The 13,850-nt window shown below is 35.2% G+C and overlaps 1 protein-coding gene across 9 annotated transcripts in view; it reads right to left on the reverse strand.

The window, feature by feature from the left end:
- Positions 1–13,850, reverse strand: part of CCDC158 (coiled-coil domain containing 158) — a 142,958-nt gene that overhangs the window by 51,393 nt on the left and 77,715 nt on the right. For 7 of the 9 annotated variants that reach the window (XM_037830024.1, XM_037830025.1, XM_037830031.1 and 4 more), the window contains 3 exons: positions 12,068–12,226; positions 10,269–10,361; positions 9,295–9,420 (listed from right to left, as the gene is read on the reverse strand). In XM_037830024.1, coding sequence (XP_037685952.1) covers positions 9,295–9,420; positions 10,269–10,361; positions 12,068–12,226 — 378 coding nt within the window. The remainder of the gene's footprint in view (positions 1–9,294; positions 9,421–10,268; positions 10,362–12,067; positions 12,227–13,850) is intronic. The other 2 variants (XM_037830027.1, XM_037830029.1) reach the window with 1 other exon arrangement.

A 13,850-nucleotide genomic window follows, 5' to 3' on the forward strand; every position in this document is an offset into this window, starting at 1 on the left:
ATTCCTCTCACTCAGAATTTTAAATATATCGTGCCACTGCCTTCTCGCCTCCATGGTGGCTGCTGTGTAGTCACTACTTAGTCTTATGCTGTTTCCTTTGTATGTGGTGAATTGCTTTTCTCTTGCTGCTTTCAGAACTTGCTCCTTCTCTTCTATGTTTGACAGTGTGATCAGTATATGTCTCGGAGTGGGTTTTTTTGGATTTATTCTATTTGGAGTTCGCTGAGCATTTATGATTTGTGTATTTATGTTGTTTAGAAGATTTGGGAAGTTTTCCCCAACAATTTCTTTGAATACTCTTCCTAGACCTTTACCCTTTTCTTCCCCTTCTGGGACACCAATGAGTCTTATATTTGGACGTTTCATATTATCTATCATATCCCTGAGGTCCATTTCGATTTTTTCAATTTTTTCCCCATTCTTTCTTTTATGCTTTCATTTTCCATTCTGTCATCTTCCAGGTCACTGATTCGTTGTTCAACTTCCTCTAGTCTTGTACTATGAGTGTCCAGAATCTTTTTAATTTGGTCAACAGTTTCTTTAATTTCCATAAGATCATCCATTTTTTTATTTAGTCTTGCAATGTCTTCTTTATGCTCTTCTAGGGTCTTCTTGATTTCCTTTATCTCCCGTACTATGGTCTCATTGTTCATCTTTAGTTCTTTGAGTAGCTGCTCTAGGTGCTGTGTCTCTTCTGGTCTTTTGATTTGGGTGCTTGGGCTTGGGTTATCCATATCGTCTCGTTTTTTCATATGCTTTGTAATTTTCTGTTGTTTTTGGCCTCGTGGCATTTGCTGAACTTGATAGGGTTCTTTTAGGATTTGTAGACCAACTGAAGTCCTTATCTCTAATTTATCAGATCTACAGCTTCGTGGAGTACACTTTCTCTAACTAACCAGCAGGTGGCATCCACGAGCCACCTGTTCTCCACAAGCCAGTTCTCCCCTGCTTAGCCTTTTTGGTGAGTGGGGGAGTGAGTCTTGTGGGGTCCAATTGGTGTACCAAGCTTGCGTGTGTAGTTGGTGTTGCCTGCCCTGTATATGGGGCGTGTTTCTGGGCAGTCAGGGAGGGGGGGGGGTGGCTCTAACAATCAAATCTCCCTGGTGATCCTAGATTTTTAAAGCTGCTGCAATAGTCTAATCCTTCAGTTCAGTCCTGCCACAGTTTGTCTCTGCCACTGACCCACAAGTCCTTGGTATTGGCGTATGGCTCCTGAGACTTGCAAGTGGGCCCCTCTTCCAGGCCGTGCACCCCGGGTCCTCTGTTGAGGGATGACTGTGCTATGTCACAGGTGAGTGCCGTCCCCCCAGGGCAGTTCTGGGCTGCTGGGCTGTGTAGGGAGGCTCCCAGTCTGCTGAAATGATGGCTGAATGGGGCTTTGTTAATTCACACTGCTCTACCTTCCCAACTCTGGGACAATCAGCTGAGGTTGCAGGGAAGGCTAATGTCCACGCCCAGTTTTGTGGTGTGTGCCTGTTATTTGAAGCACTTCCGTCACACTGGGTTGTCTGGGGCACTTCTGGGCTATGGGGCTGGTGATGGGCAGCAGTGTTTCCTGTCCACCAGGATGATGGCTTTGAGTGGACACCCCCCTTTTCTTGGGAAGTTGTGGTGTTTAGTGAATTTTCTGAGCCACTGGATTATTGCGTTTTGTCTCAGAGCTCTCCTAGTTCTGCTCTTGACTTGACCTGCCCAAATAGCAAGTCTTTGAAGCTTTCTGTATTGGGCTTCTTAGAGTAATTGTTTTAGAAAAAGAAAAAAGGATTAAAAAAACAAAACAAAACAAAACAAAAAAAAACAAAAAAACAAAAAAACAAAAACGGGCCCTCCTCAGAGATCTAATGGGTTATTGAAATGCTAAGAGACCAAGCAACCAGGGCCATTAAGGAAAGGTCCACAGGGCAGAGAGATCAGCTTTTCTTCGGGATTTGCATATGTGCCTCAGGGCCCTTCCCCTTTCTATGTTCACCAGAACTCCAAAAATCCTCTGCTTTTATTTTGGAGTTTTTCGTGTTGTTTTTTTTCTATGCCTGTCTCCTCTCTGCTGGGCTGGCTGCTCTCAGATTCTCTGGTGTCTGGTCTCAGTCTATCTATGGTTGGAATTTGAATCAGTAGAATGAGTTTCCGATAAGGGCTGCCACTGCAGTTCTCCCTTCTCCTTCCCGGAGCTGACAGCCCCTCCTCCCCCGGGACTGAGCCTGGCAGGGAGGGGCGCGGGTCCCCTGGCCGCAAAAACTTACAGATTTCGCTGATCTCAGCAGTTCCACATTTTCATGAGTGTTGTATGAAGTATGCCCAAACACAGATTGCTCTGTGGTGTCCAGTCCACGCAGTTCCTGGCTTTCTACCTACTTTCCTGGAGGAGTAACTAAAACATACAGCTCACCAGTCTGCCGTCTTGCCCCGCCCTCCTACACAGGGCTTTTAATTGCTTTTTTAATCTTAAATATGAATGGACAATCAAATGTCACCAAAATGTTGGAGAAAAGTCTAACAGGAGACATAAAAAAAAAAAAAGAAAAAGAAAAGGAAAGGAAAGAAAGAAAAGGAAAAAGGAATTTGAAGAAGCATCACTCATTAGGTGGCAGAGAAATTATTAAAAAAACAAAACAAAACTGAAGTTAATATCCTTACACAGAAAAGAGAAGTAATTGCATCCATGAAAGAAAAGAAAGCTATATAAAAAGACTTAAAGAACAAAAAACTGACTCCACGGAAACACCCTAATCGAAACGTTTGAACCTAATCCCACCAATATGTCCGTCCCACAAGACTACATCAAAGAATATGGCCTTTTCTGGGGGACATAATACATTCAAACCAGCACAGAAACTAAGAAAGGGAATTAAACCTACAAAACAGGATATAACATAGATTTAAAAATAAAGGAGTTGGAGGAGGGGAAAATCCAAGAAGCCTGGAGGACATCCAGTTCAGACTGGAACAGGAAGATGGAAGACTCTAAAATACATGTATACTATGTAATACATGAATGTAGAAATATGTAAAAACAAAATCAAGGTACTGATAAATTATCTGATTAGTCTACACATACTAAGAGGACTGTGCCGGTTTGAATGTATTATGTGCCCCCAAACCCCATTATCTTTGATGTGATCTTGTGTGGGCAGACGTATCAGTGTTGATTAGACTGTAATTCTTTAAGGCTTTTGGTGGAGATGTGCCCCACCCAACTATGGATGATGACTCTGATTGGATAATTTCCATGGAGTTGTTAACCCACCCATTCAGAGTGGGTCTAAATTAAATCACTGGAGCCATATAAATGAGCTGGCAAACAGAAGGAACTCAGTGCAGCTGAGAGTGACATTTTGAAGAAGAGCTACAGCCAAGAGGGACACTTTGAAGACTGCACAGAAGCTGAGAGAGTAGCTGCAGATGAGAGACAGTTTAAAGATGGCAGTTGAAAGCAGACTTTTGTTTCACAGAAGCTAAGAGAGGACAAAAAAGCCCGAAGAGCAACTAAGAGTGACATTTTTGAGGAGCTGAAGCCAAGAGAGGAATATCCTGGGAGAAAGCCATTTTGAAACCAGAACTTGGAGCAGATGCCGGCCACGTGCCTTCCCAGCTAACAGAGGTTTTCCGGATGCCATTGGCCATCTCCCAGTGAAGGTATCCAATTGTTGATGCATTACCTCGGACACTTTATGGCCTTAAGACTGTAACTGTGTAACCAAATAAACCCCCTTTTATAAAAGCCAATGCATTTCTGGTGTTTTGCATTCCAGCAGCATTAGCAAACTAGAACAAGGACTTTAACATTTTTTTTCAGAAAAGTTTGAGGGATAATCAGTTCTAGATATTTAGAAAACCAAGCAAAGAAAAAACAAAACAATTATTAAATCTAAGTGCAAAAAAGAAATGTAATCACAGTTCACCGCATGGCTCAGCTAGGGAACAACATTTACGTAGTCATAATAGCATGAACACTCAATATGATTTAACTGAAATTTATGATATGATTATATAGGGAAAAGAAATTTGTATATGTGTGCATTTATGTGTGAGATGTGAGAAGAAACCAAAATTTTCATATTCTACAGTTCATAGAAACTGTCTAAAATTGTATAAATGAGGAGTAGCAGCAGCAGATTTCTTTCTCCAGTAATGGCAGACCATTCCTCCTGTTGAGAATCACTAGCAAAGTGTACAAAATATTTTTATAAAAGTCTGTGTGACAGCAGTAGAGAGCTACCAAGGCTGTGAAGAAATGTGGGGCCAGTCTGGATAAAAGGAAAACCCGGAGATGTGAGGCCAACATTTGTGGCCACATTTCCGTAAAAGCATTCACCAATTCTAAATGAAGTTGCTGAGAGGATGAGAAGCTGAGATGAGCTTTTGGCAGACTCAAGAAGGTAGAGAGATAAAAATTGGAACAATATCAAAGAGGTGGAGGATAATTGGCAAACCTCAGGCTTTGAGATAAAAGCCTGAAGGCTACATTGTAAGAGGAAGGGTGAATTAGAAATAGACCATCTTCATAGGGGCTGACATTCAGCTCTGAATCATCTCAATCCCTGAATGAAGTAAGGTGATGTGAGATTGCTAGTGCACTTAGCTTAGCTATTAAGACAGAAGAAACTGTAAATCCTCTGCAGAGGGAAAAGAAAACATCATCTAGAAACCAAAATTATCTCTGTAATTCTTCATAGACAATGTACAGAACTCAATTATAAAAAAGGAAGCAAAGAAACCAGACAACAAAACCCAAGAGAAACAATGGTCACAGGCCTATAGGGGATTCAGATAATGGACTTATCATATGGCAATTCAAAAAATAATATTACTTAATAGTAAAAGGACAAGATTGAAAATTTCTGTAAAGAATAGGAACCAAAAAAAAAAAAAAAAAGAATCCAATGGAAAACCTAGTATTGAAAACTACAATTTATAAAATTAAGAACTTGATGGGTTTAACAGATTGGATTTAAGTGAAGAATTAGTGATTTTGAAAATAGGTCAGAAAAAAATATACCACCTAACTACAAAAAGACAGAAGGACAGAAAGCACAGAAAAGAGCACAGAGACTTTAAGGCATGGCGAAAAAATATGACTATGTACTACTGGAGTCTCAGAAAGAACAGAGATAATGGGGTGGAAGAAAAACTTGAGAAAGCAAGGGATGAACATTTTCCAAAATCTATGAGAGATATTGATCCACAGACCTAAGAAGGCAAGTGGATCCCAAAAAAGACAAATACAAAGAAGACTACAACTAGGTACATCGTAGTTAAACTTCTATAGACCAAAACAAGAAGAAAACCTTAAAAGCAACTAGAGAAAAAATTATCTCCAAAGGAGCAAAAGCAAGACTTACAACTGACTTACCAACAGAAATAAAGGAAAGTTAAAGACAATAGAATATCTTCAAAAGGAAAAAATATCTAAAGTAGAATTTTATTTCAGAAATAAATGTAAGATAGACCAAAATGTAGAATGAACAAACAAACAAACAAAAAACTGAAAGAATCCATAACCAGAAAACTGCACTAAAGAAGTCTCTGTTGGGTATTCTTCTGGCATCTGAAATGCGAAGTTTGGAAATGTGGGGAATAATGAAAAGCAATAAAAAGTATAAATATGTGGGTGACACTAAATTCATACTGACTGTATAAAACTATAATAATCTCTTGTGGGCTTAACAATATACATAGAATTAAAATATACAACAACAATAGCAAATAAGTTGGAAAAGAGTTAAATAGAACTAAAGTGTATCAAGGTCCTTGAACTGCATGGGAAAGGATGATAGCAAAAATGTGTATTAGATTTTAACACGTCAAGGATGCATGTTTTAAACTCTATATAGAGTAACCACCACAAAAATAGTAAAAGAATGTAACCAAATTAACAGAGGGGGCAAATGCAATTATAAAAAAATATTCAAACAACTAATGGAAAGTGGCATCCTGGATTGGATCCGGGAACAGAAACAGGACATTACAATTAATATTAACATACCAATATTAGTTTTAACAGATACACCATGATTATATAGGGTGTTCACTTTAGGGGAAACTGGGTAAAGGGTATATAAGAACTCTTCTAGCTTTTCAACTTTTCTGTAAATCTAAAATTACTCCAAAATTTAAAAGTTTATTTAAAAATCCCTCAAATGAAAAGCCAGCAAGAAAGAACAGAGAAAGGAAGAGGATAGCTGAGACAAATAGAAAGCAGATTGCAAAATGGTAGTTTTAAAGACTTATAATTCAGATAAAACAAAACAATTATATCCTGCTTATGAGACATACCTTAAATATAAAAATACCAAAATGGCTGTAATTTTAAAAGATAGGGAAAAAACTATGCAAACACTAATCAAAGAAAGGTGATGTTGAAATGAACCAACAAAGTAGATTTTTAAGGCAAAAAGAGGAGGAGCACATTTCTTAATAATAAAAGATTCATTTCAGGAACACAAAATAATTCAAAATTTGAATTAATTTAATAACATAGCACCAAAATAAATAAAGCTAGAAGTTACAAAATTACAAGAAGAAAAAGACAAATCTACAATTAAAGTGGGAGATTTCAACATAGCTCTCTCCATAGCTGACTGAACAAGTATAAAATATTAGTAATGCCATAAGCCTTGGCTAGGGTGTGGAGCAAATTCATACATTGCCGGTATAGTGCAAACTGTACAACTACTTTAGAATACTGTTTGGTAGCATCTAGTGAAGTTGAACACATGCATACCCTACCATCTAAATGATTTCAATTCTAGATATATACCGAATAGGAATGTGTACCAAAAGACAGGTACAAGAATTTTCATAACAGAATTATTCATAATAACTTCACAGTGCAAACCATCCAAATATCCATCCAAAGTAGAATGGATGAAGAAATTGTGTTATTGTTTATAAAATGGAATACTACAGAGCAAAAACACTGAATAATCCATAGCTATTTACAAAAAATGTGAGTGAATCTCAAAAGTATTAAACTATAAAAGTCAAACATGAGAGAAAATATATTGTATAATTCATTAATAGAATTAAAAACAGCAAAATCTGTTCTAATCCGTTGGGTTAAAAGTCAGGTCAAGGTTATCTCTGGGGAAAAAGAAGGGAATAGTGATAGAGAAGGCATAATGAAACTTTGGGGGTGCTGGGAATATTCTATTTCTTGATCTGAATAGTGTGTAAATGGGTATGTTAACTCTGTGACACTTCATTCAAGTACTTAAGATGTGTGTACTGAAAAATAAACTATCAAACAACAAATAATAGAATATTCTATAATATAAATTAATAGTAATATTATTAGAATTAGAACATGGTTCTCTCTGGAGAATGAAACTTGGAGACAGGCAAAGGAAGGGCAGGAGACTGCTGCTTTTCATTTTTAGCATTATAAAATCATTTGACCTTTAAATCTGTGATAAAAATAGAATTTAACCCCTTCCTCAAAATGACCCCACCAAGCAAACAAACAACAAATAACATTCAACCATGAGTCATGAGATCCAAAACTTCTAGTTCCAGATGTGTCTCCAACTACTTTGTGGGACCTTGGGCAAGGTAGTTAAATATATTATGTCTTGGTTTTTTCATCTCTAACAACAGGTCTAGATTAGCTGAAATTCCATGACTTTTCATTACCCAAAGGCCAGATTGTAGATTTTGCCTAGCTGCTTTTATAGACTGTACTTGATTATAAAATATCTCATCCATCTCTTAAAAAGTACTAGTCATCAGTCTATTAAGTTTTAAAATAATTCTAACAGCAAAATGAACAATATTTTCAAATAGATCAAGAATGCTTTTTACAATTAATTTCTCCTCTTAAAAATGATTATATAATTTTATACAATAAAAGTAATATAAGTTCATTCTTTGCTTTGTTTACTGATGTGTCTTAAGTACCAACAGATGTTAGCATAAAATATGCATTCAATAAATATTTGTCTAATGGATGAATAAATTCACTATAGGACATCTGGAAAATAAAAAAATATCAAAAAAGGGGAAAAATTCACCCATATTCTCGAATTAACTACTGTTAATAGTTTGGTGTATTTCTTTTTGAATTTTATATGCCTCGTTTGTTCTTTTTTTAACACAACTGAGATTATGTTTTACATAAAGTCTAAAATTTTGTATTCTACTCTTTCACTGAACTTTATAATGCTCTTTTAAAAAACTGTCACTGATTAACCGTTTTTAAAAACCAGTAGAGAAATTGATAACCTACTAAAGAGAAATAAAAGCAACAGAAATAAAATTAAAGAATATCAAAGTGCAGAAAAAAATTCTACACAGTAAAGGTTTTTTAGCAATAAATGGTTTTTGTGTGCCTCCTGTATGCAACAGTTTTCTTCTTCATACTTCTGAGGATACAAAGATTAAGAAGATATGACCATTCTTTTTAAAAACCTTATTCTAGTTTCATGAACATTAAAAGCTGTATTTATATGGGAGGTATGAGGAGTCCATTTCAAGTTTTAGTCTGATGTACATAATTTTCATTTAAATAGTACGGGGAAAATAACTAGTAATTACTGCTGATAGTGTTGTCATACATAAAGATAGGACTTTTAACTAATGAAATTGACTTTCATGTGTAATTTATGAAATAATTCTCATTTCTTTAGAGTTGGAACTTGAATATTAGTTGAAGGGGATTATTGGTTCCATAAATATCTATCTTATAAGGAGACAAAGCCTGAACTTTACACGGCACATATTTTTTTCCCGAACTCTCAAAGCATGAAAGTTTAAACTAAAAAATTTCTAAAATCTCTAACATTTTAACTAAAGGAATAAAAATGTTTCATGATTAATAAAATTTTTTATAATTATAAATAAGTTCACATAAAGTTCATGAAGAAACAACACATAGCACATAATTTTCATCTTGGTAAAGTATTAAATATACCACCAACTTGCTATTGGCATTTTAAGTGATATTTATTTTAGTAATTTCAATGTTTGCTTGGTAATTCTAAAATGCCTGTGATGGAAATAACCAAAGAATTGAATGTTAGCGTATTAAATAATTTACTTAAGTAATTACTGTCTACATTACTCCTACTGAATATTCCATGCTTGTTTTCCCCACAGAAAACACCAAATGGTAAAGAAAACATTTTGATTAATTTAATCTTTGTTGGAGTCATAGGAAAAATGCATAAATATAACACTTGAAGTCTAGCAACTGAAAATGGCATAACCATAGATTTATTATTTTTAATGAAATTCTTCCCAATTTAAAATTACTTACATAATACATCATTCTTATACTGGATTATAGGACTAGTTACTTACATGAGACAGGAAGCTGGTTGTAGACTGGGAAGATGGGACATTAGAATGGGAACAGACATTATTTGATGACTGTATAAGGCGAGATTTCACAGAAGTATTTGAGGTGTATCCCGGGCCCTGAAGTTCCTGGAAAACAATATAAATGTAAGCAAATAATTGCCAACCAATAACCACCAATGTGAAATAAAAAATTTAGTTTTTCAAACATGAATTCTGTTTTATATGTTGAACTTCTACAAAATTATAAACCAAAGTATTAAGCAAGATGATTCTGGATGTCTAAGCTACTTTGAGGACTAAGCAGGTATTTAGGAAGATGTACTCACACTTCTGGTTGATAAAAGCATTCCAGATGTGAAGACACACCTAGGAGGGCATGCTATTACACTCGTCTCAAACTTTTGCCAAAAGATCCCACGCTAGAACTACTAAGAAAAAAACCTCAACAACTATGAAATGTTCTTGCTTGTGAAAGTATCCATTACTGAGGCTTTAAAGTGTGCATGTAAATTCTAAATATACTTCTGAAAAAGTAGACATATAGTTTATTGGAAAATGAAGTATAATTAAAATACATTTATTTTGTCTGTCATGCAGATTACATCACTTTTGCTTTTTCCCAAACAAGCCAAACATGTTCTTGCTGTGGGCCTTTGCATTTACTTGACTTCTCTGTGTGGAATTCTCTTTACTCACACATCTCCAGGCAAGTAGTTTTATGTTTCACTTTCTTAATGCAAACTAAGGATAAAGAACAGTGCTTCAATATGTTACTGTACATGAAAAGGATAGGTATAGTATATAATAATGTTTGTATAAATTTTATAATTGCTAGTAATATACATTTTATAATTGCTTGAAATATACTTGAATGTATGTAAGGTATGCAAAGAAAATATTAAAATACATCAAAGAAAGGCATTATTTTTGCTTAAATAACTATTTAAGATGAAAAAAAAAAAAGACAAGCTTACTTTTACATCCAGCGTGTGTTGAAGTTTTAGGCGCATAGATTCTTGCTCCTGACGCTGTATTATATCTTGACATTCTGCAAACTGCAAAGATGCCTACAATCAAGCAACCACATGTGGTTTATCCTTGATTCTTTAAACACATTTATTTTATTAACCTCAAATTATCAATGTAGAGTTGCCATCCCATCAATGACATTTCCCTCACTCTTAGCATACTGTATTGTAATAATATATTTCTTTGTTTTATTCAGTAAACTGAGAACAACTGGAGGCTGGCTCTTTATGCTACAGATTCCCAGGCTATATAATGCATTTAGTATGTGGAGGGTACTAATAAGAATGATTGGATTAAGGATGAAATGACCAACCAGCTTTAGCAAACTATAAAAGTTTACATTAAAAACCACAATTGAAATTCATTGAGTGAGTCAATGTACCATGTTTTAAGAAGCAAAGGGAGTAAAGGTGGGATCACAGATTGTTTTATCTAACTGTGAAGGTTCTGATTTCCGGGGGACCAAGGACTTGCTTCAGTATGCTTCTCAGCTTCTAGAGTTTTTAAGCAAAAGGAAGAGAGATTTATTCCTCTATAATGAATGGCAATGACAAATATAGTGTCACTGAGCCTTCTCATTCTTTAAGCTGTGTTCTCTACCTGCACATACTAGACCCCAAAAAGTATCAAATATTAGCATTACTCTATCACTATATTGCCATTATTAACAGATTGTATTCTATCTAGTCCCAGTGCATTTGTTGGTGGTAAATTAGGTGCTCATGGGGACATAGTTACATAGTCAGGTTACTAAGGATACCAGGAGCATCTTTACATCTTGTATCTTACTGTTCCTATGACCTGGTATGGTGGGTTAAATTGTGGCTTTTGTAAAGGTATATCCAAGTCCTAACCCCCAGTACTTGTGAATGTGGCATTATTTGGAAAAAGGGTGCTTTGCAGATGTAATTAGGTTAAAGATCTTGAGATGAGACCATCCTATACTCAGGTTGGTCCTAAATCCAATGACAGAAGGGAGAAGACATAGAGACACAAAGAGAGGCCATATTAAGATAAGAGTCAGAGACTGGAGTGATGTATCTAAAAGCTAAGGAATGCCAAGGGTTGCCTTCAGCCACCAGAAGCTAGGAGAAAGGCAGGGAATAGATTCTCCCTTAGAGTCTCCAGAAGAACCAATCTTGCCAATAACCTGATTTCAGACTTTTGGCCTCCACAACTGTGTGAGAATAAATTTCTGTTGTTTTTAAGCCACTCAGTTTGTAGTAAGTTGGTAGAGTAGCCCTAGGAAATGAATATGCCCTGTTAGACTGAAAACAGATAATTTTGCATGTGTGCATTATGGCTATGTTTTTTTTACATTTTTTATTGTGAAATATATATACAGAAAAGTGATAATGTTCAAAGTACAAATTCACAAGTAGTTAGCAAATTTCAAAGAATGTTATGGGTTACAGTTCCACCATCCCACTTATTTCCTTATTGTGAAGTATAACCCATATACAGAAAGGTGATAACTTTCAAAGTATGATTTAACAAGTAGTTATAGAGCAAATTTCAGAGAATGTTATGGGTCACAGTTCCACAATTTCAGTTATGACTACGTTTTTAAAGCTCAGAGAAGCCTTCTGCATATGACATATTTTTTGTTTGTGTTAGGTTATTGGGATACAATACAAATTGACAGACTTGGTCTCTATCAACATGGGGCCTTCATTCAGAACAATTCTATTTAGCTAATAACTATTTAGTTGATAGCTATTTTATATACACAGTGAATAATTACCTTATCAAGAGCAACTTCCATATTAGCAACCTTTTCTTTCAAACGGCGTTCCTGAGATCTCAGGACTTCTAGTTCCCCAGCCATTTTGTTTTTCTCTGTTGCAACAGTATTCAATTCTTGGCTCAGTTTATTCTTTTCTTCTTTTAGGAAATGCTTCTCCTACAATTACAGAGAACAATATCGGAAATAATCTGCTGATGTAGATACTGAGAGCTGATGGAGATATAAAACTTATTTAAAGCATGCTGAACTAAATTAATAAGTTTAATTCACATGCCATTTAATTACTTCTGAGTTGGAGTTGGGAACTGCTAGAACTGTGTTACTCTGTACATTCTTATCTTCATCACTACTAGTGTTATTACTTATTTCTAAGTCTAATAAATCTTTGATAAATTCATAAAATATGTAATAATATATTATCATAAAAAGAGGTAGTGTTATGGTGAATTGGGTTTGAGTAATTATAGCCTAAATTTTATTGAAACTTTTTTAAAATGACAAAAGATTTAAAGAAAACTATTTATTTGAAAGCTTTTACAGTATTCTTTTCTTTTTCAAGGTTAAATATTCATTTCAAAAATACCTATTGCAGACCTTGTGATATAAAGACAAATGAGACACAATTTCTGACTTTGTCACTTACGGTCCAGTGATGAGAATGAGCTCACTAATATAGAAAATCTTTGGTAGATCGTCCATTAAAATAAGTTCATTCATCTAAAAATCACCACAGAGTAGGTAAACAAAAATAAGAAATGCATAGTAGTCAAGTTAAAATACAGGCCTCAACTGGCTGAGTCAATAGTTCTTTATATTTTTCCATAGAGAAAAATGCTTAATATTACTAAAAGCAACCACCATCACTGTAATACACACTCTGAGTGCAAATAACTTCTTTTTCTGATAAGGCTGGGAAGAAAAGCCCTCAGAAAGAAAGAGGGATTAATTTGACACGCTTCCTCCCTTTTGTTAGAAGAGAATATCATCGAGCTATGATGAATACCTTCCTCAAGGTGGGGCAGGCATCTTTGATGATAACAGGCAGCCTAAGTATCATTAGAAAGGTACACACCTTTATTTCAAATAGGTAAGTAATGGAATAAGAAAAAGAAAAGAACAAATTCAGGACAAGAGAAATGGAGGGGAGAGAAAAAATTGGAAAGAACAGAAAAAGAGAAAATAAGTCCTTAAAATGAGTCCATACAATGCATACAAGTATTTGTTGATACTGAGCCTCACTCTAAAAAAGTAATCTAGTAATTACTTTAGCTGCACTTATTATTTTTTATTTATGCCCTGTATTTTCCCACCTCCATTACAGTCAGTTCTGTTACAACTCTCCTTCTGACAATGCAAATTTGTTTCAAAGTGATTGGTATACTAAGAAACAATTTGAGCAAAATGCAAACTTCACATTTGCTTTTGTGCAATTTCATCTGTGAGAAAAACCAGGTGAATGCAGAAAACTGCACTCAGCTAAACAGAGCTGCAAAGGAACACACAAAATGCACATAAACATTCTTCAAACATCTATCAGCTACTTCAGTTAACGTTTTGTTGTAAGCCATATCCATCTACATCTGGTGTTACAGAAAATTCTCCTTCCACCATTTCACAATAACTCTCAAGCTGTGACTCTTCTGACTCATACTTCCACAAGCAAATTTGAGGTCTTTTTCAAGATAAAGTGCCATATTTATTGCAGTATTTATTTACTCCTTAACCATTTAACATGTGTAAAACTGCTACCATTTTTATTAAGTTCCTATTTTTTTTAATG

The sequence above is a fragment of the Choloepus didactylus genome, chromosome 3, assembly GCF_015220235.1.
Source record: "Choloepus didactylus isolate mChoDid1 chromosome 3, mChoDid1.pri, whole genome shotgun sequence".
In the NCBI taxonomy this organism is placed as follows: Eukaryota; Metazoa; Chordata; class Mammalia; order Pilosa; family Megalonychidae; genus Choloepus; species Choloepus didactylus.